Source organism: Prionailurus viverrinus, chromosome A1 (assembly GCF_022837055.1).
Source record: "Prionailurus viverrinus isolate Anna chromosome A1, UM_Priviv_1.0, whole genome shotgun sequence".
Classification (NCBI taxonomy): Eukaryota; Metazoa; Chordata; class Mammalia; order Carnivora; family Felidae; genus Prionailurus; species Prionailurus viverrinus.
The window spans coordinates 229,744,835-229,769,175 of NC_062561.1; the positions used below are offsets into that span (position 1 = coordinate 229,744,835).

The 24,341-nt window shown below is 41.3% G+C and overlaps 1 protein-coding gene across 1 annotated transcript in view; it reads left to right on the top strand.

The window, feature by feature from the left end:
• The window catches only part of DNAH5 (dynein axonemal heavy chain 5), a 237,404-nt gene that overhangs the window by 93,639 nt on the left and 119,424 nt on the right, over positions 1-24,341 (top strand). The window contains exons 33-41 of the mRNA XM_047860273.1: positions 63-275; positions 1,029-1,253; positions 2,642-2,814; positions 10,560-10,738; positions 11,352-11,539; positions 11,876-12,070; positions 15,865-15,999; positions 16,837-16,944; positions 18,870-19,023. Of these exons, the coding sequence (XP_047716229.1) occupies positions 63-275; positions 1,029-1,253; positions 2,642-2,814; positions 10,560-10,738; positions 11,352-11,539; positions 11,876-12,070; positions 15,865-15,999; positions 16,837-16,944; positions 18,870-19,023 (1,570 nt within the window). The remainder of the gene's footprint in view (positions 1-62; positions 276-1,028; positions 1,254-2,641; positions 2,815-10,559; positions 10,739-11,351; positions 11,540-11,875; positions 12,071-15,864; positions 16,000-16,836; positions 16,945-18,869; positions 19,024-24,341) is intronic.

Below are 24,341 nucleotides of genomic sequence, written 5' to 3' on the forward strand. Positions count from 1 at the left end.
GAATTCATTCTTTATGTGAATATAGCTTTTTTTTTCCTTTTCTGTTTTGGCTTCTATTGTAGATCTATGATCGAATTCTGTCAATCTCCTCTCGAGAGGGTGAGACGGTTGACTTGGATAAACCTGTGATGGCAGAGGGCAATGTGGAAGTTTGGCTTAATTCTCTCTTGGAGGAATCTCAGTCCTCATTACATCTTGTGATTCGCCAGGCAGCTGCAAATATTCAAGAAACAGGTTTCCAGCTGATTGAATTTCTTTCTTCCTTCCCTGCTCAGGTCAGTGTATTAAATTGGAAAATATTTTTTACAGAATAGTCATACTAGATCTCGTACACTGCCTATTGTAAACTACACGACTGACTATAATTTAACTCTGGACCAGTATTAAGATTTTCTTAAGGATTTCTTAATATAGATAAGCTTGAAGGTTTCAGCTACAGATTATTTGGTTATATACATATGTATAAATATAAATAACATCTTACACGTTTTATAGATACATTTTCTTTATATTTTCTTTAACCTAAAAGGTTTTTCTTTTTCCTGCTGAATCTTTTTAGTAAATAAATCATAACAAAGTACTGAGCGTATGCTTAGCCAGAAAGATGAGAAATGTATTTTAGTGTTAAAATGTAAAAACCGATGTTCTCTTAACCATTATGATCAATAAAGATTTTGTGGGTACCTACCACATGTAAACCCTGCTAGCTTGAGAAAAACAGGTTTAAGCCATGTTCTTTCCCTTCCAGTAATTTAAAATCTATCTAGGGAGAGATATGACTTAAACAATAAATGGTTTAAAATTACAAGGAAAAAATTGTGGACACATCATGAGGTTGTATATGTGTAACTGCCAGGGAACATTATGAATAGAGTTTCCATCGGTTTCCAAACAATGAATCAAGTTGAAATAATCAAGGATGTCCTTACATTTGCATAATAATCACCATCATTCACTATATTATAATTTCTATTTAAATATATTAATAGGTCACACACACTCATAAAGCCTTTTTTTGTTTCCGTAAGGTTGGATTATTAGGAATTCAAATGATATGGACACGGGATTCAGAAGAAGCCCTCAGAAATGCCAAGTTTGATAAAAAAATCATGCAGAAAACCAATCAGTCTTTTCTGGAGCTGTTGAATACATTGATAAGCATCACGACGAAGGATCTGAGTTCCATGGAACGAGTTAAATATGAGACTTTGATTACTATCCATGTGCACCAAAGGGATATCTTTGATGACCTGGTAAATGCTTTATAAATACTATGGCATCTATAGAAAAGCAAACACTGGGCACTATCCGTGTTTACCACTGGGATTGAATGAATCCAAAGGAATTGAATGAATTCAAAGGAAAGGTTAGATTCAGGCAAAGGGTCATCTTCCTGATGAGAACTTGTTTGTCAGATTTTTTTTTTCAGTCTTTAAACCAAAATTTCAGTCATATTTTGATGATCTCTTGTTAAGATGTTATTGACCAATTAGACTTTATTTTAGATTCTTTATGTGACCAGTTTGGAAGCTAAACTGCCATGGAACATCCTGAAAAAAGCTTTCATTGGTCTTGTGTTCCTGTTGGTTATTAAAGATTACCAGTCTCTTGCTATGGAAATGACAAGGAACACTGCTAGAAGAATTGGTTCATGCTTCCTTGGAGGCTTTTGGATAAGTCACATCTTTAACAAGTTTCGCTACATTTTATGTCATTGATTGCAAATGGCCTTTCCTAATATGGCTGGTGACAGTCAGAGGTCATGCAGATTCTTGCCTTTCAAGAGAAAACAGAGTAGCAAAGGCAGTTTAGTAGTTATAGAAAATAGGAAATGTGAAAAGAAATGAAATTTGTCCTCTGCTACAAAATAGAACATTAGATAAGAGGCAAAAAGCCCTTATTTTCATAATAACTTTCTGGATCGTGTCTCACCCCGTTATGTGAAAAAGATTATAAACGATCGGTTGTGACGTAACGGAGAGAAGGACAGCTTATTGAAGCTCTTGTGGTCTAATCTCTCTTAATAGTGAAGCACACTGTTTGCCTCTCTGAGAAATAAAGGGCCCGGGGTAATTTTAGATTTATTATTTGTCCAAGAAAAATGATGAAAATGGCTTAACATTTTGGTTACAAAATTCAGACAAAAGCGTTACTGGTCAATAACCTGCCATTTGGATGTTAGAAATTTTGGCCTGCCGCAAATCCTAGGAAGGATAACGAATGGATTAAAAAACCCCAACATTGTACTTTGTCATAATCACAAGAGATGCCTTTTTCCTAATGAGATTGTTTGATTCTGTCTTTGTATGCCAAAACATTTTTCATGCGTTGTACTTTATGGTTAGGGCTGTGGTTTGGGGCATTTAAGGGTGCAGTTTGAGAAGTGAATATCTATTAAAATATGTCATGCTGTTTACATTGGTGGGCACAACTAGGGGTTCCTCTTGAATTTTCCTATTCCTGTATCTTCTCAAGTGTCCTTTTTGCCGATCAGTCAATGAATAGGTTGGATGGTGATGTAGTTGATATCTCCAAACCAGCTGGGTTGTCTTACATCCCATTATGATCTACGTGAATGCTAATGTGCATATTTCATAGGTGGTTCTCATCTCAGCTCTAACATCTCCCTTTTGCGTTTCAGTGCCACATGCATATCAAGAGCCCTACAGACTTCGAGTGGCTGAAACAGTGCAGATTTTATTTTAACGAAGATTCCGACAAGATGATGATCCACATCACGGATGTGGCTTTCATATACCAGAATGAATTTTTAGGCTGCACTGACAGGCTTGTTATAACTCCACTCACAGACAGGTGATGGAAGGGTTCTGTGATCCCACAACCTCTTTCCCTCCACCCACTCCCCTACATTTTTATCCTCCTGAGTCACTCAGGAGATTTCTGCCTCATGTCTCTTTAGGGTTTATAGGCTCTTTTATACCAAAGTCTTTGAAATACGGTATCTTTAGCTTTACCCATGGGTCTTTGCATGGGATTTGGGTTTTTGTGACCGAAACGCTTTGCTTCCTTTGCCTTCAGTCTTAGGGAGGCTAAGTTTAAACGACCTCGGTGGACATCAGCGGGGCAAGAAAAGGAATTAACTGTCATGTCAATAGGTGTAAATCACAGTTGGCCTTGAGGGTTGCACTGGGGAAGGTGGCACCTGCTGTTTCCTAGCAGGAAAGAAATTGAGTATCAATACAGGTGAAAAGTGATGGGGAGGACATTGGCCAGGACGCCTGGAGTTCTCTGTTGTCCTCTGCCTGTTACGTAGCAACTCTGTTAGCCAGAGCCGCCTTGCGCTTTCCCTAGACTCAGTTTCCTCATCTGTAAGATGAGCCAGTCTGTCTACAAGAGTCGTTCTGCAACTCATATTCTGTGATTCACTTAGTCCACTTTGAACTTTGTGGCATCAACTAATTGCATATGTGCTCTGTTCAGGGATGCGCTGCCTACTTATTTTTGACAAAATGGCTGAGTGTTAAAAGCAGAATTTGGCCTCAGTAGAAGCTGATGGTGAATATCATTGATTTTCATGGAATGAACTTCTGGGCTATTAGATGACAAATACTGTCACACCAGGGGCCCCTGGGTGGCTCAGTCAGTTAAGCGTCCAACTTTGGCCCAGGTCATGATCTCATGGTTTGTAAATTCGAGACTGGCGTCGGGCTCTGTGCTGACAGCTCAGAGCCTGGAGCCCGATTCAGATTCTGTCTCCGATTCTCTGTGTCCTTCCCCCCACTTGCACTCTGTCTCTCTCTCTCTCTCTCTCTCTCTCAAAAATAAATAAATATTAAAAAAAAAAAGAAAGGGTGCCTGGGTGGCTCAGTTGGTTAAGCATCTGACTTCGGCTCAGGTCATGATCTCGCGGTCCGTGAGTTCGAGCCCTGCGTCGGGCTCTGTGCTGACAGCTCGGAGCCTGGAGCCTGTTTCCGATTCTGTGTCTCCCTCTCTCTCTCTGACCCTCCCCCGTTCATGCTCTGTCTCTCTCTGTCTCAAAAATAAATAAACGTTTAAAAAAGATATTTTAAAATTAAAAAAAAATATCGTCACACAAAACATAGAAGTTTGACACAAGCATGTTACTCACATGCTGCTTGATTGTTCTCTCTGCTCATTCCGGATGCTAAATGATAATGCTGATCTTCAACAGAGAGACTTTATTGTCACTCTCCTCCTCTTCATTGTCTTTCAATTCCTTCTTGTGCCTGGATTGGAGGTGACTTATACTGGATGCTCTTGGATGTCCTTTTGGAGTGTTTCTCTTTGTTTTGAAGCACAGAGGCAGATAATCACAAAACGTGACCAGTTCCTTGAGACGCTTGTGGCTCAGGCAGTGATTTCACACCTACTGTCTTCTTAGGCTCCCAGCACCCCCCTCCCTCCCTAGCGAAGACCACCTCTCCTGTCCTGTGGGGAAGATGCTGTCACAGGAGGGGCCGCGCCCTCGGTCCCCACCCACGCCTCGGCTACCCAGGGCACCTGCTCTTGTGCAGTCGGTTCTCTGGATGGATGGTCTGTGCGGCCATCCAAAGCCAACATCCCCACCGCCAGTGATTTCGTCTCTGGGACAGCATCAGTTTTCACTTCCGGCTGGATCCTTCTCATCAACTTGCAAATATGCTGTAATTGCTACCGGAAAGAAAATCCTCCTGTGGCGCCTCGGCGTTTCTTCCCACGCCTGAGCTCTCATCACAACTCCTTGGAAGCACCTATTTGTCTTTCACCCCTTTTATGTGGAATTCACTCCAGTTGGGCTCTCTGCGTTAGTTTCTTACTGATCCCGTGACAGGTCACCACAGACTTAGAAGGTTAAACAACCCAAATTAATGATTTTACAGTCTGTGTGTCAGAAGTCTGACACTCAGCGTGGCTGACTCCCTCCTGGAGCCTGTAAGGGCGAACCCCCTTCCCGTGCTTGCAGGCTGTTGGCAGAACTCGTTTCTTGGCCGTGGAGGACGCGAGGCCGGGTTTTCTTGCTGACTGTCGGCTGAAGGCCGTTCCCTGCTTTGGGAGGCTGTACTTTTTCTTGGTTCATCTTCACAGCCGGCAGCGGTGGGTTGAGACCCTTTCAGGCATCGACTCTCCTCTGTCTTCAGTCCCACGTCTGACCCGGTCTTCTGCCTCCCTTCTCTCCTCTGAAGGACTCGTGAGATTAGATTGGTCCCGACAGGTGATCCCGGATCATCGCAAGACCTTTGACATCATAGCTGCAAGGTCCCGTTAGTCACTCGAGGCAACCTGTTCACAGGTTCCGGGGATTTGAACGTGGATCTCTTTGGGGTGTAGCTGCGCCTCATACTCTCTGCCTTCTCTGGAAGCTACCATGCAGATGTTTTCTGTTGCTCCGTGCACTAGTCATTTCTTGTTCTTGTCTTTCCTGACCCGTGAGGGAGCGCCGGTGTGCACAGCTGAGCACTCTGTCCTTTGTGACCCACTGTCGTCACACGGCTTCCAAGACACCACACTGTCCTGGCTCTGTACTGTTCCAGTTGGCCCTTCGTACCCTTGTTCTGCTTCCCCTTTACTTTCCCAGTTTAAGCCCAGAATGTGCCGGGAGTCTTGTCCGTCTACGCTCGCTGCTCAGGTGATCTCCTGTGGCTGCGAGTGTCATCCAGTTGTGGACTCCCCAGTCTGCACCTGGCCCGGGCTTCTCCCCTGAGCTCCAGACACATCTATCCACGTACCTGCCCAACGTGTGCACTCGGATGCTTGCCCGGAATTCACAGTTAACAGCTTTGATCGTCCCCCACAGACGCACCCTCCTTAGTCTTCCTCATCTTAGCAAATGGCGGTTCCGTCCTTGGGTCGCTCAAGCCAAAATGCCTGGAGCATCTCTGATACCTTCCTTTTTCTCTTGCTTTATTATCCCCCCCTCTGTCATCAAGTTTGCTCAGCACCATTCCCAGAATTCACCTGGGATGTGACCACTTTTCACCCATTTGCTGTTACCATGCTGCTCCAAACCACCATAATCTCTAGCGTGGATTCTCGCAACGGTATTTTGACTGGTCTCCCTGCTCCTGCCATTGCCCTGCCCCCCCTGCCCCCCGCTGTGGTCTATTCTCAATTCAGACACTGGAAGTCCTATTCTGTCATCTCTTTGCCTCAGTCCCTGCACTGTCTTTCTATCTCACCCAAAATAAAGTGACCTTATGTGGCATGGCATGATGTGGCCCCAGCTATTCTTCTGTTTCTTCTTCCTCATTCAGCTCCGGCCACTTGCTCCTTAGCCGTTCTAGAACAGCACACTCTTGCTTCGGGGCCCTTGCCCTTCCTGTCCCCTTGACCTGGAACTCTTTTTCCCTTCAGTACTGGCATGGCTTGCTCCCTCACCTTCAGGGCTCTGTTCGAATGTCACCTCAGAGGGCACTTCAGACCCACCACAAGAAGCAGAGACCCCCACACTCCCCCTAGCCCTCCTGACCAACTTTATTGTTTCTGTTTCCTATTTTGGAATAACTTGTTACCTTCCTTTAACATGTCAGCTAAAGAGCTGGCATGGACTTCCTGTGACTTGCTTACTGCCCCTACAAGAGTGCTGTCACATTATAGGTGCTAAATAAGCATTTCCAGAATGAATGAACGAAATGTTTATTTTCAGAGGCACATCTTTGTGATGAAAAGTTTAAATAGTACAAAAGGACAGAAAGTTGAAAGTGTGAGAGTAAATTTTTTTCTTCTTCTTTTTTTTTTTAACACTTAACAGTTTATTTCCTCTTCTAGAAATTTCAAATGCTAGTAGGTCAAAATTCTTTTTAATTTTTACATATAGGTATTGGATTCTACAAACTTCTCTGCATCTTAATTCTTTCACTATATTCATTGTCTTGTACATCTTTCTGTATCAAAAAAACTTGAGAACTTTAAATTTTTTTTAAATGTTTATTTTTGAGAGAGAGAGGGAGAGAGAGAGAGAGAGAGAGAGGACCCATGCGAGCAGGGGAGGGGCAGACACACACACACACACACACACACACACACACACACACAATCCAAAGCAGGCTCCAGGCTCTGAGCTGTTAGCACAGAGCCTGACATGGGGCTCGAACTCACAAATGGTGAGATCATGACATGAGCCAAAGTTGGATGTTTAACCGACTCAGCCACCCACGCACCCCAGAGAACTTGAGAACTTTAGAAACACAGCAGGTGTCTGTTAAATATAGAAGTGGAAGTGATTCCAGGGTTTCAGCCTGTGTCCCCCTCAATGTTCATTTGCTTATTTTTCTTTAACTCTCTTGATTATGGGAGAAGTGAGTTACCTATTTTTTTTTTTTTTTTTTTTGCCGGTCACTGGGATTCCACTGTAAGCATTCCTGCCCTTTTCCCGAAGAATTCCTCACTAAAGTTAATCCTTACAAAAATCAAAGGGCAGAGGCATTGATATCTCATCAGTCTTTTGCTGACTGCCCCGTGGAAAGTCAACAACGTTGGTGGCTGTAGTCTCTGGGAAGCTCAACATCACATGGATGGAGTTGCCATTGTTCCAGATGATAAAATAGTTATTCTAATTCACTAAAAACATATAGTGCCTTTCTCTGAAAGCTCGTGGTGTTTTTTCATGGCCGTTCCCTCCTTCCACTCTGGGCACAAGCAGAGAAGACAGGAATCATTCTTACTACACTGTCACTCAGGCAGAGGGCAGCAGGAATCAAAGGCTTATAGAAGTTTCTCATCTGCTTGATAAGAAATGTACACGGGTCTAAACAGAAAAACATGTGCCTTTCTCTGAAGTATTCTCACAGCTTCTGTGAATCATACTTGTGTGTTGACCACTGGACTCTGCCCTTAATAGCTGCATTGTCTTGGCCCAGACTCTAAACTCTTTGATTCCCTCCTTTTGGAATCACTGTGTGGACTAGAGGTGACAGATGTAGGTAATGAGGGCCTGGCACTCAGTAAATGTTACTCATTATTATTGTTGCTATGACTATGGTTATTCGCAATCATCAATAACACATTCTTTATCAATGTTTCCTTTTTTTTGAGAGAGAGAGAGAGAGCATGAGAGTGAGAGAGTACCAGTGGGGTGAGCAGAGGGGGAGAAAAGAGAGAATCTTAAGTAGGCTCCATGCCCAGTGCAGAGCCCTATGCAAGGCTCAAGCTCATGACCATGAGATCGTGATCTGAGCTGAAATCAAGAGTCAGATGCTTAACTGACTGAGCCACCCAGGTGCCTCTCAATGTTTCCTTCTGTTTCTCCTTAAGTACGTCCTATAATCAGAGTCTATAACTAAACCCCCCAAGAAAAGAAACAAAGAAAAATATGTTCTTGATGTGTATGCCATAATTGCATTGGGAAATTTCCCAGCATTTTGCAATCAATACTGTTTAAGAATAGGAACCAAAAGCACTACTGGCTTATATGTGATGAAATGTATGTAGGGTGCTATGAATGTTGGTGACAGATTTGCTTAAATTGCATACCATAATGAGACCCAGGTCATGAGGTTGGTCATTGCTGGTTTAGCATGGTGGTCACATTCTGCATCTCTCTCTCTCTCTCAAACTCTTGGTGTGATAGAAAGGAATCATATTTTATTTTTATTTTATTATTTCTTAAGTAGGCTACATGCCCAACTTGGGGCTTGAACTCATGACTGAGATTAAGAGTCTAATGTTCTGCCTCCTGAGCCAGCCAGACACCCCACATTCTGCATCTTTAACTCCAGTAGCTGTTGGGATAGGAGGAACCAGATAGGAGCGTATGGCTGGACGGGCACAAGCCATTTGTTTAGCAAATGTTCATAGAGTACTAGGTGCCAGGGTTTAGGCAAGTATTTGGAAGTACAAATGTGAACTAGACCCAGCTCCTGAGAACAGAGATTTTACGGCAGCCTAGTGGAGAGAGAGAAAACTGTGGAGCAGGCCCCTAGATCACATCAGAGTCCAAGTTGTGTTCCTGAATGATGACACTTTTGAAATCAGCAAAGAGACTGGAAAGGAAAGCAGGAAAGGGAGGGAGAAAGGTACACATGCATGTAGAATACTCGGGATGGTCAAGTAAACAAGGACATGAAGGTTTTCTGGCAGATGCACGCTTGTCTCTGAAAGGCAGGTCCTTGAAGAGCCCGGGTGCCAGCCTAGCAGATGGACAGAAGCCCCCCCCCACCCCCCCCCCCGCCAGAGGAAGTAAGGGATAAAGCGCCTGGCTTGCCTGCTCATTTTCCGCACGAATAGGATGACTTCTTTTAGGCAACCTAACAACTTACTACTGCTTCAGTTCAAATATAAACCCAAATGGTCCCAGTTATAAAGAGGGTTTGCAAGTGCAAGACAGAGTAGCTGGGGGTCAGAGCTCTCGGAGATTTATTTCTTACCCTGGCGGGGTGGACGTGTTCTCGAGCCGGGCAGCTGAGGGCTTGCTGCCAGACAGGTAGGCTCGGATCTCGGCTCTGCTACCACGATCTCGAGAGAAGTAATTCCATCTCTGTGAGCCTTTCTCCTGATCTGTAAGGTGGGAAAAACAACAGTAGCTTCCCTGCAGGCTTCTCTGGGCTTAAGCGAGATAATGTAGGTGGAGCACGACGTGTTAACTATTTTTAGAGACTGCTCCGCAAGGGATGACGAAAGTGCAAGGCGGGAAATAAAACTTTGAATTAAAAGGCAAAATCGGAGTGAGCTTGGGCGTCCTCCTGTATTGTCTTCTCCATTTCCAGGCTCCATATACATTCAGGGCTAAGTCATTTACTTGCCTTTTTAGGAACTCACTTCCAATGAAATACAGACTCCGGAGGACCTCTGGTTGGTGTGCTTGCTGTTTATTCCCACCTTTCACATTGGACTATCACTTTATTTCCTTTGAAGTTTTTTTCAAGTCCAGGTGAATTCTTTATAGAGTTCGCTGTAGGAAAGCCCTCAACTTCATCACTTTGTAGATTCATCACTTTGACAGCACTGGGTGATGCTGGAGAATTGAGTGATTCACCAGTGAGTTATCAGGGTAGTTTTTTCCTTCCCAGGCACTCTTGTATTTCCTCATCAGAGTCTTTTATTTGTTAATATCATGTGATAAGAGATAATAGAAGGTATGTGCAAGGTACAGTAGGCACTCCCAGAAATAGATTGAAGATATGATTATTTAGCAATGTGTGATTTGTCTCATGTGATCATTTGTACCCAAGTACATCAAATTATTGACTCTTAGATTCCCAGAAGGGAATTGATCTAATGGTTCCCAATCTGTTTCATAGAACACTATTCTCTAGATGTTGGTAGATTTCTGTGAAAAACGTTGCCAAGTAAGTTTTGGAAATGCTGTGTACTATTTTTTCACACTTGGAGAATCTCACGCTGTACGTTGTCATGAGAAAGCCTGTTGAAACTTTTTAAGAGTTTTCAAACTGAGTTAACCATAGGCCAGCCCCTCCTTTTTCCTTAACAAATATCCATAAGGAAAGTGTATATTAGGGTGCAGTTTTGGAAATGCTATGTAGGGACAGTGGCTTAAATTTTCCATTTTTAAGTCTTGTGCGCAGTTCATTTTACTGTGATGTCCCAGAAGTGTCATCTAGGTGCCAGGGGGCATGGTTCTAGTGATGTCTCTATTCCTCCAGGTGTTATATCACGTTGGCTCAAGCTCTGGGAATGAGCATGGGAGGAGCTCCCACTGGACCTGCAGGAACAGGAAAAACAGAAACTACGAAAGATATGGGTCGTTGTCTTGGGAAGTACGTCGTGGTTTTCAATTGTTCCGACCAGATGGATTTTCGAGGACTTGGACGGATTTTTAAAGGTGAGGGTTATATTTTTTATTTGATGAGAAATTTAAAGCTAAGGTAGACTATCTGGTTAAGATTTATTTTGGGGGGCATCCGCGTGGCTCAGTCGGTAAAGCATCCAACTTTGGCTCAGGTCATGATCTCGCGGTCTGTGAGTTCGAGCCCCGCATTGGGCTCTGTGCTGACAGCTCAGAGCCTGGAACCCACTTCGGATGCTGTGTCCCCCCCTGTCTCTGCCCTTCCCCTGCTCATGCTTTGTGTCTGTCTTTCAATAATAAATAAACGTTAAAAAAAAAGATTTATTTTTCAACAACTGGCTGTATTTCAGTGTCATTTTTCAACTTTGTACAACTTTTTGGAAAATCCAAATCTTAACCACTCTTGTGTGGATCAAATGTCAACATCACTTGCCATTGTAATGTTCCTTTATCCCCGCAGGTTGGCTGTTTACAGATAGAGCGCCATATTGTGAGTTATTTCGGGGGCACTTTATGCATAATCTATTTGTTCAAGTTTATTTTTGAACAGACTTATCTCTGGCTTGTCTTGGCAGCTGCAAAATGCTCTTTTCCTTGGCTTCCCGAAATTATATACTAATTGGATTTTCTATTTAATTTCCCTTCGAAGGATTAGCACAGTCTGGATCCTGGGGTTGTTTTGATGAATTTAACCGTATTGATTTACCAGTTCTGTCAGTGGCAGCCCAGCAAATTTCCATTATTCTGACATGTAAAAAGGAGCGCAAAAAGTCTTTTATTTTTACCGATGGAGATAATGTGACTATGAACCCTGAATTTGGACTTTTCCTGACCATGGTAAGGAACCACAAGAAGAGCTGCTGAATTTCAGCCTTCATCTCACAGCTTTCATGCATTTCCCTCGTCTTAGGTCACTTATTTTTCATGAATGGAAATTGCGACAGTAATTTTAACTCCTGTGTGAAGGCCTTTGGTGTTAAACAAAGCTCATGTTAATAACTTGTGATGTAGTCTCTCCAGTTAAAAGGAGAGTGAGAACTCATTTACAATGAGTTCTTCGGTTGTCAGTCCAGATTTGTTGTGTGGACATAATGAATCTTTTAGTGCCGTGCTAATGTGTGTGTGTTGCCCCATGACTGTGTCATTCATCTGTGGGTCTTATTTTCTGTACAGAATCCTGGCTATGCTGGACGGCAGGAGCTTCCTGAAAACTTGAAGATTAACTTCCGCTCCGTGGCCATGATGGTGCCCGACCGACAGATTATCATCAGGGTGAAGTTGGCTAGTTGCGGCTTCATTGACAACGTCGTTTTGGCCAGGAAGTTTTATACTCTCTACAAGCTGTGTGAGGAGCAGCTTTCTAAGCAGGTGTGATGTTCTGAAAGTCTCTCTGGACTTATGCATACTTAGTTTTTCTATTCAGTGAGATTTGCTCATTTCGAAAAATTGTAGACTGGGGTTGTTGACAGATTACCTTACGGATACAAAGTACAAAGTTGTATCGTTATGAAATCAATTTTATATGCGTAGTTTCCTGAAGTACATTTAAGTAAATTAATATTTACAGCATAAAAATGAGATGAGTACTATCTGAACTGATTTAAGAGCCAAAGAATTATAAATATTAATACTTGCTCTTTATCCCACCTGTACATTAATCATAATATGTGTTGTGCGTCCTCATGGTTTTCAGGAACCTCTCAATCATTTACTCCTCTTATTTCCAATATCTTCCACATATTGGGCCAAGCTTTGCCAATTGTCTATTTTATCTATGGTAACTTCTTTGCTAAGTTTTCTGTACTGTTTAGCGTAGCAGGTTCTGACATCATGCAGCTTTGCAGTTAAGAGGCATGAGATTAATCATGTATTACTTTTGTGTTAGTTATCTGTTGCTGTGTGACAACGGCTCCACAAATTTACTGGTTTATTTTATTTATTTATTTAAAAAAAATTTTTTTTTCAACATTTATTTATTTTTTGGGACAGAGAGAGACAGAGCATGAACGGGGGAGGGGCAGAGAGAGAGAGGGAACAAATTTACTGGTTTAAAACAATACACAATTTATTATTTCATGGTTTCTGTAGGTCAGGAGTCCTGGTACATCTTGGCTGGATCCTCTACTTAGAGGGTAACAAGGCGTCAGTCAAGTCTTGGCTCCCTGTTTGGAGAAGGATTTACTTCTAAGCTCACTCAGGTTGTTGGCAGAATTCTGTTACTTGAGGTTGAAAGACTGAGGGATTCTGTTTCTTGTTGGCTGTCAGCTGGAGAAGGCCACCTCAGTTCCTGCAGGCTGAATGCCATTCTTTGCCACATGGGATCCGCCAACACGGCCACTTGCCTTCTCAAAGTCAGCAAGGGAAAAAGGTTCTGGCAAGATGAGTGCTATGGTCTTGTATTAGGATTCTCTAGAGAAACACAACCAATAGGATATATGTGTATATACCTGTAAGGAAATTTATTATAAGGTATTGGCTCACAGTTATGGAGGTAGAGAAGTTCCATGATCTGTTGTCTGTAAGCTGGAGACCAGCTGATGGTGTAGTTTGAAGGGTTGATGGTATAGATTCTAGTCCAAGTCTGAAGGCCAGACAACTAGGAGCATTGAGGACAGCAGTGGTTGATATCCCAGCCTAGCAGTAGGGCAGAGCGAGCAAATCCATCCATTCTTTCCACCTTTTTGTTCTACTGGGGTCCTCAGCACTTGAATGGTGCACTCTTACATGGGGGAGGGCCATCTTCTTTACTCAGTCCACCAGTTCAAATGCTAATCTCTTCCAGAAACTTCTTTGGAGACACACCCACAAATAACGTTAATCAGCTCTCTGGGCGTCTTGTGACCCAGTCAAACTGACACATAAAATTAACCATCACACATCTTATGTAATGTGACCACATGAACACATACACAGAAATCACATATGGCCAGTCATCGTTGCTGTATTATATTGGTTAAAACAAGCCTAACTCCTACCACACTCAAAGGGAAAAGATTATGCAAGGACACAGACACCAGGAGGTGGGGATCATCCCACAAATTTCTGGGACATATAAAAATTACTGAAAGAATACACTAAATAATAATACACTGCAATAAACATAAAACTGTAACACAAATAAAATATCTTTTTTTTTTAAATTTTTTTTTCAACGTTTTTTATTTAATTTTGGGACAGAGAGAGACAGAGCATGAACGGGGGAGGGGCAGAGAGAGAGGGAGATACAGAATCGGAAAAGGCTCCAGGCTCTGAGCCATCAGCCCAGAGCCCGACGCAGGGCTCGAACTCACGGACCGCGAGATCGTGACCTGGCTGAAGTCGGACGCTTAACCGACTGCGCCACCCAGGCGCCCCAACAAATAAAATATCTTAACATATACAATACTTTGGTTCCTCTCTACTCTAGTCTCCATTCCAAACTTCTTTGACTCTAGATTGTTTTTTTATACCCCCAAGCTCAATTAAATTACTTTCCCACTGAAAATGCTCTTTGTTTCTTCTATTGAAGCCTTTACTCACCCATTCTCCTTTTTTCTTCTGTCAAAGAAATATTTTTCCATGCTGTTTCTTGCATGTAGAAAACTCCCACATCACTGACTCCTGTCTCCTTCTCTACTATTTCGTTTCTACTTTTCTTCATGCCCACAGCCCTGCTCACAGGTCGTTGTCATGAAATGAGCCAACGTGCCCAAAACAGTTGGCCCCGTGCTGATCTCTGGGTGAACATTCTATGAATCTCACTTCATGCCCACAGATTTAACTGAGTCCAGCTCTGAGAAATTTTCCTTAATTCCACACATCAGCACTTTCAAGTCATGGTTACTTTTTAGCGAGTTTCCTCACATTTTTACCTTTTTACCTCTATTAGAATTTAAACTCCTTGAAGGCGGGAGCTCGGTCCCAATATTTTTATGTGCTCCATCCTCCAAATGATTTGTCTGAAGTGAGGCGTACTGCTCCCAGTTACCTTAGCCCCTAATTGTTTTTTTTTTCTATGTGGTAAAGCATATATAACATTAAATTTGCCATCTTCACCGTTCGTAAATGTACAGTTCAGTAGTATTCAGGATACTTACAATGCTATGAAACTGATCTCCATAACGTTTTCATCTTGCAAAACTCTGTACCCATTAAATATAAATTCTTCTCTTGCTGCTCTTTCAGCCCCTGGTGACCAACAGCCTACTTGTTTCCATGCATCTTCCTACTTTAGATACCTCATGTAAATGGGATTGTAAGCATTTGTCTTTTTTGACTGGGTTATTTTGCTTAGCATAATGTCCTCTCGGTTTACCTGTGGTGTAGGATATGGCAGGATTTGCTTTCTTTTTATGACTGAAGAAAGGATGCCGCATTTTCCTTTTCCTGTTCATCTGAAGGTGGGCATTTGGGTTGCTTCTGTCTCTTGGCTGTTGTGAATACTGTTGCTGTCATTATGGGTGTGCAACTGCCTCTTTGAGATCCTGCTTTCAATTATTTGGATATATACTCAGAAGAGGGATTTCTGGATCCTATGGTGGTTCTATTTTCAATTTTTTGAGCGACTGGCATACTGTTTTCCATAGTGGTTAGATAATCAGTTTTTAATTATTCACTTTATAGGTGATAAAATTTGTTATGATTTGAGCTTTTACAGGTATATACCAAGGGAATAACAAAGTTGGGGCTTGGCTTTCTGGTTTGTTCTTATTTTTCCCCGCTCTAGGTAATCCTAGAATAGGACTGCTTTTCTTCCTTTTAAAAACCTGTCATTTTGCCTATCAGTGTGTGTGTGTATGTATATATACACACATTCCTGGTTCAGAGTTTTAGCTTTAGAGATATGAGGACATTTTCCTATGGATGACTGATTAAGAAGAGGCTCAGGGAGATGTGTATACTCTAAGAGGAAATTTATTCCTTTCTCCCTGTCAAGATATATTTATTAGCTCTGATATAAGGGCTTAAATTAGTGATTGTCCATGAGAGAACTCTTTTGGATATTCTCAATTTGCTCTAAAAATACATACTGATAAAAATTTATTGCTTCACTAACTACAATTTTTTTCTAAAGGATAATTAGCATTTATTTGTTATTGTGAAGAGGTCTTTTGTCAAGTTTGTATCGTTTTCATGCGCAAGTTAATATTGAAAATAAGCCCGCTGTACCTCACATTCTTCAGGTACATTATGATTTTGGTCTGCGGAACATTCTGTCAGTTCTGCGAACGCTGGGAGCCGCAAAAAGAGCCAACCCCACAGATACGGAATCAACAATCGTCATGCGTGTTCTGCGAGACATGAATCTTTCTAAACTAGTAAGACTCACAGATGGAAATGTTCCACCAATTTAGATATCAGTTCAGCTAACTAAGCACAAATGAGATTTAGAAATATTTATTTAAAATACTCATTTAAAATGCTTAATAATCAGCCAAAGTGCTGGAGAGCCTAACTTTAGACTTTTTCAGACGTTGCTTTTGTGGTAACTCATATCTAGTCTAACATATGCCTATTTCGATAGAATTCAAATGGATTTTTAAAAATCCACATGTTAAGTTTCCAAATACCTTGAAATACTTTTGGGTTTTAGAGTTAAATCTCACCTTCTTTAAAGTCTGTAGAACCCAGCAGGAAGTTACATGTAAATTTAACAAGTGTGTAATTTCACACTCTCTCATTTCATAGGTGAGACTGAAAATCAATTGTTCAGTGTCAGTGAATCTATGTACAGGGTGACAGATGGTATATTTTATTTCAAAATAAAAGGGTGGAGCAAATTCCAATTCATGAATTTGTTACTATCTCTTATTTCAATTCTTATTTTTAAAATTTCAATTAGAAATTGTAGGTTATGTGGTAATTCCCTGAACTGATTATTATTTTATGGAGAGGTTGTCATATGGGCAATATTTTCTTTTCTTTCATCTCCTTCCTTCATTTTCTTCTCTTCTTCCTCCCTTTTCCTCCCCCTTTCTTTTCTAAAATAATTTTTAATTTATGGGAAACATGAGGAACATATTCTTCAACTTCAATGAAGGTGACATTTTACTTATTATCATAAAATAATTTGGTATGTTCAGCATTTTCAGTTTGTGCATTGTTATGATTGTGCCAAAATAGTTGGTCCAGTTTCTCTTTCTTTTCTCTCTTAGATTGATGAAGATGAACCCTTATTTTTGAGTTTGATTGAAGATCTCTTCCCAAATATTCTTCTGGACAAAGCAGGTTACCCTGAACTGGAAATGGCGATTAGTAGGCAGGTAATGTATCTCTAAGGACATCCAGCTCTGTCCGTGTCTCTTTCATCTGAATTTCATGGGTGTCAGGTGCAGCTGATGTATTGCAGATCTGTGGGTTTCAAGAACAACACCCAAGATGATGGCTACTGTTTTAGGGGAGGCTGTTACACGCCACTGACAGAGCTTCTCCAGCCAGACAGTCTCCTGCTGTCCCACAAGCACATCTGGTTGGCCACATGTTAGTGGGCCCACGATGGATGGAAACCATTCCACACCAGATTCTGAAATGAAGTATGATGAGCGAGCGGGGCGGGTGGGGCTCAGCTGGCTGGCGAGCCTTCCTCGACTTGGCTTTGTCTGTGGCCCTGGTGCTTCCACATGGCTTTGATCTCTGGACTCCCGCCCTGAAGTGTCACTCGCAGTGACCTCACGTGGCTCCTCAACTGTCATTCTTTTCCCCCAGGCCTAGGATCACCTGTGATTTCTTCCTCAGGCTCTGGGGATCTGCCATGTTATGTGAGGCATTAGGTGTCTGGATTTCCTATGAGACTTGGTGCAGCTGTATGTTTTTCTAGTTTTCGTAGGAATGAAGACGAGTCATGTAAACCTTGTGCCACAGGTTACTTTCCTGCAAAGAAGAGTTTGGGGGAAGAAAAGTTTTATAGAAATAGTGATTGGCTCACATTTATAAAGTACATTTCAGTTTGTTTAAGATATTTGTTAACAAAAATCAAATACGGTAGTACTTAATGCATATTTTCCTTTTAAAAATCAAGATACAAAAATCTTAATCTGATCAGGTAAGAGTGATAATTCATTTTGGAAATGAATTATCATCCTATGGCTGAATTGTCTAAAAATCTTAGTATAAAGTAATGTATAAGGTGACTAACAGCGTAATTTGTAGCATATGAAAAATCTGAAGAGCATACACATAGCATGAAATGACATGTGATTATTATCCAACAATTATTTAAATAAAAATAAAAACATCGTTTATAGTGGGGTTAAGCGTAGCATGATGGTTAAGAGCATGGACCATGGAGCTTAGTTTCTTGGGTTCGGATTCCCACTCTGTAACTTTACAAGTAATAATCTTGGGTAAATTGCTTGGCTTCTCTGTGCCTCAGTTTCCTTCTCTGTAAAAGAAAGATAGTGACAGTACTAATCTTGTAGTGTTATTATGAATATTGAACTTAGACTAGTGTTTGGCAGAATAACTTTCATGTGTGTGTTTGACAGATAAAAACTCAGTAGATTTATAGACAGTTTGAGTTTTAGATGGAATTTCAGTCAACTTGGTTGACTTGGAAATAACTTGGTTTTCCAGTTATTAAATATCACCTTTTAAATTAAACATTTAAAATACATTTTGATACATGAGTCTTTATTCTTAAGTTGCTCCTCAGACATATATTCAAGGATGTATTAATATAAATGTATTCAATTCCCAAAGGCAAATGCAGAGGTTTCTTGTTGCCTTGGGATAACATTTTGAATATTCAACCTATGGTCTTTGCATATATATATATATTTATGCCATATATATATAAATTTTTTATTTTAAGTAAACTCCACACCACACATGGGGCTTAAACTTATAACCCTGAGATAAAAAGTCACATGCTCCACTGACTGGGCCTGCCAGGCACCCCAGCAATATATTGTTCATTGTGGCAAAATATATAATTTAAAATTTAGCATTTTAATCATTTTTAAGTATACTGTTAAGTGAAATTAAGTACATTTCACATTATTGTGCAAAACATCGTCACCACCCGTGTTCAGCACTTTTTTCACTTCCCCGAACTGAAACTCCATACCCATTAAAGAGTAACTATCTTTCCTCTATCCCCCTCCTCAATGTCTGTGCTTAGTTTGAGCACAGTGGAAGGTCCAGATTGCTGTCGATGTGGCCCAATGTGGGGCTTCGTTTATGTTTTCAGGTTGAAGAAGCTGGTTTAATTAACCATCCTCCTTGGAAACTGAAAGTTATCCAGCTGTTTGAGACACAGAGAGTGCGACACGGAATGATGACCCTGGGGCCCAGTGGAGCGGGGAAGACCACTTGTATCCACACCTTGATGAAAGCCATGACAGGTAAGGGGGCGGTCATGCTGTGTTGCTCTGGGCAACACATTTAAATCACTGACACATTTGGATGCTCCAAGAGGGACATGCTCTACTGATTATTGGGCACATTTTAGAGATAGTGTATTACAATAATGAACTGGAGGGGAAAACTTCTTTGCAGCTTTATTGAGATATAACTGACATATAGTATTGTATAAGTTTCATGTGTACAGTGTATTGATTTGAAGCAATTGTATGTTGCAGAATGATTACCACCATTAGCTTTGACCCCCATCTCGTCACACAGTTACTTTCCATTTCTTTTTTGTGGTGAGAACATTTAAGATCCACTCATCTAGCAACTTGTTCAATTATATGATACAGTGTAATTAGCTATGATCATGATGCTATATGTACGTTATGCTATAATGTATGTCAGATCCTCGTCCTTGTGAATCTTTTAACTGGAAGTTTGTACTCTTTGTCCAATATCTCTCCCATTTCCCTACACCTTAACCCCTGGTAACCACCATTCTACAATCTGTTTTCCAGGGTTTGCTTTTTTTTTTTAGATTCCATACATAAATGATACCATACAGGATTTATCTTTCCCTGTGTGACTGACTTCATTTAGCATGACATTCTCGAGGTTCATCCGTGTCGTCATGTCATTGCAAATGGCAGGATGTCCTTCTTGCGTGTGGTTGAATTATATATATATATATATGTCACATTTCCTGAATTCTTTCTCTTATTAATGGGCATTTACATCATTTCCGTATCTTAGCTTCTATGAATAATGCTGCATGAAAACAAATGTTAAACAGTGACTTTATGTACTGTGTTATGTGTTTTACTTATGTTATGTCATTTAATTTTCACCATGATCTTGAGATGTGGCTCTGACCATCCCCATTTTGTTCAAAAATGTCGAGCTTCAAGTTCAGAAATGCTACAGGTTGTGAAGACAGTAAGGTCAGGGCCCACTAATGAAAAACCCGGACGTTTCCCATTATAACATGGTACTTCCCAATGAGTTAATACGATGTGCTACCTCTCAGTAAATTAAAAAAAATAATTTCAATTTCAACTCCCAAATCATCCTAATCGTGAACTAATTTCCCACCAAGAATCAGATATTTTTCTGGTGAAGTTCAAGAGATGCCTTTAATTCCTACATCTCCCTTAGCCTTATATCTAAGTCCCTACGTAGCCCAAGGTCATCCAAAGATTATGGGCATTGCCACTATGTGACTATGTGACTATCCCTGTATTTTCTGATTAGACATTGATGTTTCCCATTCTAAAAGTACTGTGTAGGCAGCTCTGAGCCATGGCAGATTTGAGTCCCAAAATTTCACAGAACTTCAGCCGTTGGATTGCGTCACACATGGTCCCATGGGGAAAAGGTGCCTGGCTGGGTTTCCAGTCCGCTCATGAAACTCCAGTGCACTGATGCTGAGTTGTGGCAGTGGAGACTGCTCTGTGTTTGCTCTAGGGACCTGCACGTGTTGGGTTTAGTCTCGGTGCCCTCAGCTAGGGGGCAAAGTGAGTTCTGTACGTTAAGACTCCAGCACGGGGTGTTCACACTGAGACAGAATTGTGCTCTCAGCTCTCACTTACCTTTGCCAAAACTGAGAGCACACACCTGCAAGACTTACCGTGCGGTTTTCATGTGCTGTTGAGACTCTGTTTGGGGATTTTTATATAGCTTTAAAATGATGTGTTCTCTCAAATTATGCTTAATAATACTTTTGTTGTTGTCGTGTAGCTGCCTTCTGTTAACAATAAACTACAAATGCACCTGGTAAAGTGAGTTGAACAAAATGAGTACTAAATATTAAACAATAGTGATACATTATGTATAATATGTCTAAATTATGTAATCCATATGGCATCGCTGGTTTTGGAGAAGTTCTTTGCAAAGATGAATTAATCATTAGACTACTTGCCGTCGATTAACCTGTTCTTGGTTTTCATATGTAGGGCAAACATTCGTTATCTTAAGCAAAACATTGTCTAATGCCGAAAACACTAACTATCCCAAAGATTGAGAAGGTAATTGCATTGAACTTGTACCAGACCCGTGTATATCTGTTTCCTTATTCATCATGTATTTATTTATCACATATCTTTAATGTTCTGTACGTGAGGTTCTGCTAGGTTCTGTAGCAGAAGTGGGGAAGCAGGTGTGAAAACCAAAGGCCATGCCTTCAAGGAGCGGGATAACCCAGACAGTTATTAGTCAACATGGAATCGCTATGCGAAGATTTGGACAGTTATGCTGTGAGCAGGCAAAGGAGATCAGAAACCTTTCTAAGGAATTCTAGGAAGGCTTACAGAACAGGTGCCACTTCAGCTGAAGATTGAGGGTTGAGTAGCAGATGGATGCAAGGCATTCTTAGCAGAACAAAGAGCCTGTGCAGATAGGAGAGACTCCAGAGAGTATGGCATGCCCAGAAAGTGCACTGGTGTGGATAAAAGGTAGTCTGTGTGTGGGGGTGGGAGTGGGGAAGGTGAGAAGGTATATATAGTACGTGCTCCTGGTGCCCACCACCACACCCCTTTGACCCTGTCCTGGTACAGGTGCAGCTGTTGGTCAGTTTCTCCCACAAATGCCAGGGGTGTCTCCCAGTTTTTCAGCATTATGTCTTTCCTAGAATCTAGGGAACTGGTTCAGCCTGGAAGAGAGTGGGCATTAATGCCCCTGAGGCAGCCATACCCTCAAACAGTGGCAGAAGTTGGGTTGAAGGCAAGTGTCCTACCTCCTCATGTCCATTAGAGGGACACTACATCTGTGGCCACCTCCCAAATGAGCCCATTCTTGGATTTCTCTCATTTTCTGTTTCATTCTCTCTTTCCCCTGACTTCAAACTCCCCATACCCGTATCCTTGTTTGAGGCTTTCCTTTTAGGGGGCATTCAAATTAGTGCAATAGAGCTTTGTAAGTTATGCTAAGTACTTAGATTTTATTTTGCAGGTGATGGGAAGCCATTGGGCTGGGGAGTGGTATGATCAACGCTGTGTGTAGAAGACCATCCTGTGGCCATGTGGAGAATGGGCCACGGGACAGGAGGGATGGTCTGGAGTCCATAAAGAGGCAGCAGCAAGAAAGTGTACCTACTCTAGGGGCAGAATCCATGAAGGTGGAGTGATCAGGACAGTCAAGAAATGCCTAGGAAGAGAATTAAGAAGATTCGGTTTAAGTCAGCAAAACTAAAAGGCAACCGATGGAATGGGAGAAGATATTTGCAAATGACATATCAGATAAAGGGTTATAAAGAACTTACCAAACTCAACACATAAAAAGTAAGTAATCCAGTGAAAAATGGACAAAAGACATGAATAGACACTTTTCCAAAGAAGAGATCCAGATGGCGAACAGACACATGAAAAGATGCTCAACATCACTCATCAGGGAAATACAAATCAAAACCACAACAAGATACACCCTCACACCAGTCAGAATGGCTAAAATGAACAACTCAGGCAACAATAGATGTTGGCGAGGATGTAGAGAAGAGGAACCCTTTTTGCATTGCTGGTGGGAATGGAAAACAGTATGGAGGTTCCTCAAAAAATTAAAAACAGAGCTACCCTATGACCCAGCAATTGCACTACTAGGTCTTTATCCAAAGGATGCAGGTGTGCTGTTTTGAAGGGGCACATTCACCCCAATGTTTATAGCAGCACTATTGACAATAGCAAAAGTATGGAAAGATCCGAAATGTCCATTGACTGACAAATGGCTAAAGAGGACGTGGTATATATACACAATAGAATATTTACTTGGCGATGAAAAAGAATGAAATCTTGCCACTTGTGATAATGTGAATGGAACTCGAGTGTATTATGCTAGGCAAAATAAGTCAGTCAGAGAAAGACATATATGATTTCACTCATATGTGGCAATAAGAAACAAAACAGATTAACATAAGGGAAGGGAAGCAAAAATAAGATAAAAACAGAGAGGGAGACACGCCATAAGAGACTTTTAAATATAGAGTACAAACTGAGGGTTGCTGGCGGGGTGTTGGGTGGGGGGATGGGCTAGATGGGTGATGGGCATTAAGGAGGACACTTGTTGGGATGAGCACTGGGTGTTGTATGTAAGTGATGAATCCCTAAATTCTATTCCTGAAATCATTATTATACGATATGTTAACTAACATGGATTTCATTAAAAAATAATAATAAAAGGAGGAATTAGTTTAACCAACCTTTTGGAAGTAAAGCATTTTTTTCTTGTAGTCATCTTTTTTTTTTTTTTTTTTATTTTTTTTTAAAATTTTTTTTTTTTCAACGTTTATTTATTTTTGGGACAGAGAGAGACAGAGCATGAACGGGGGAGGGGCAGAGAGAGAGGGAGACACAGAATCGGAAACAGGCTCCAGGCTCTGAGCCATCAGCCCAGAGCCCGATGCGGGGCTCGAACTCACAGACCGCGAGATCGTGACCTGGCTGAAGTCGGACGCTTAACCGACTGCGCCACCCAGGCGCCCCCTTGTAGTCATCTTATAAACATGTTTTGGTATTTCATTTTTTTGGTCATAAATTAAAAAAATATTATGCAAGTGTAGTTGACATACAATGTTATATTGGTTTCAGGCATATAACATAGTGACTCAATAATTCTGTACCAAAATGTTATGGTATTTAAAATTGAAATGATACAATTCTACGTACTACCATAATGAAATAATTAAAAAAAGTTTTTTTAATGTTTATTTATTTTTGAGAGAGAGTGAGAGAGCACACACATGAGCCAGGGAGGGGCAGAGATAGAGGGAGACATACAATCCGAAGCAGACTCCAGGCTCTGAGCTGTCAGCACAGAGCCCGACGTGGGGCTTGAACCATGAGATCGTGACCTGAGCCGAAGTCTGACGTTTAACCCACTCAGCCACCCAGGCGCCCCCATAATGAAATCATTTTTGATAGTTTTTCTTATATGGGCAGCAGATCAAGTCATTTTTACTTATGATACTATCATAGTCTTTTAAAAAATGTTTATTTATTTATTTTGAGAAAGAGAGAAAGAGTGAGCAGGGAAGGGGGCAGAGAGAAAGGGAGACAGAGAATCCCAATCAGTCTGCAGCACAGAGCCCGTCGCAGGGCTCGAAACCACAAACCGCAAGATCATGACCTGAGCTGAATCCAAGAGTTGGACCCTTAACTGACTGAGCCACCTAGACACCCTAATACTGTCATACTCTTTAAGAGTTTGCTGGCCTTTAGGTAAAAGATATAGTTTTGCTAGTCTTACGGATATCATTTATTGAAGAAACTGAGTGGTGATGCAGTTTCCCTTCAGCGTTGTAAAATACTGCAAATAATTACCCCGA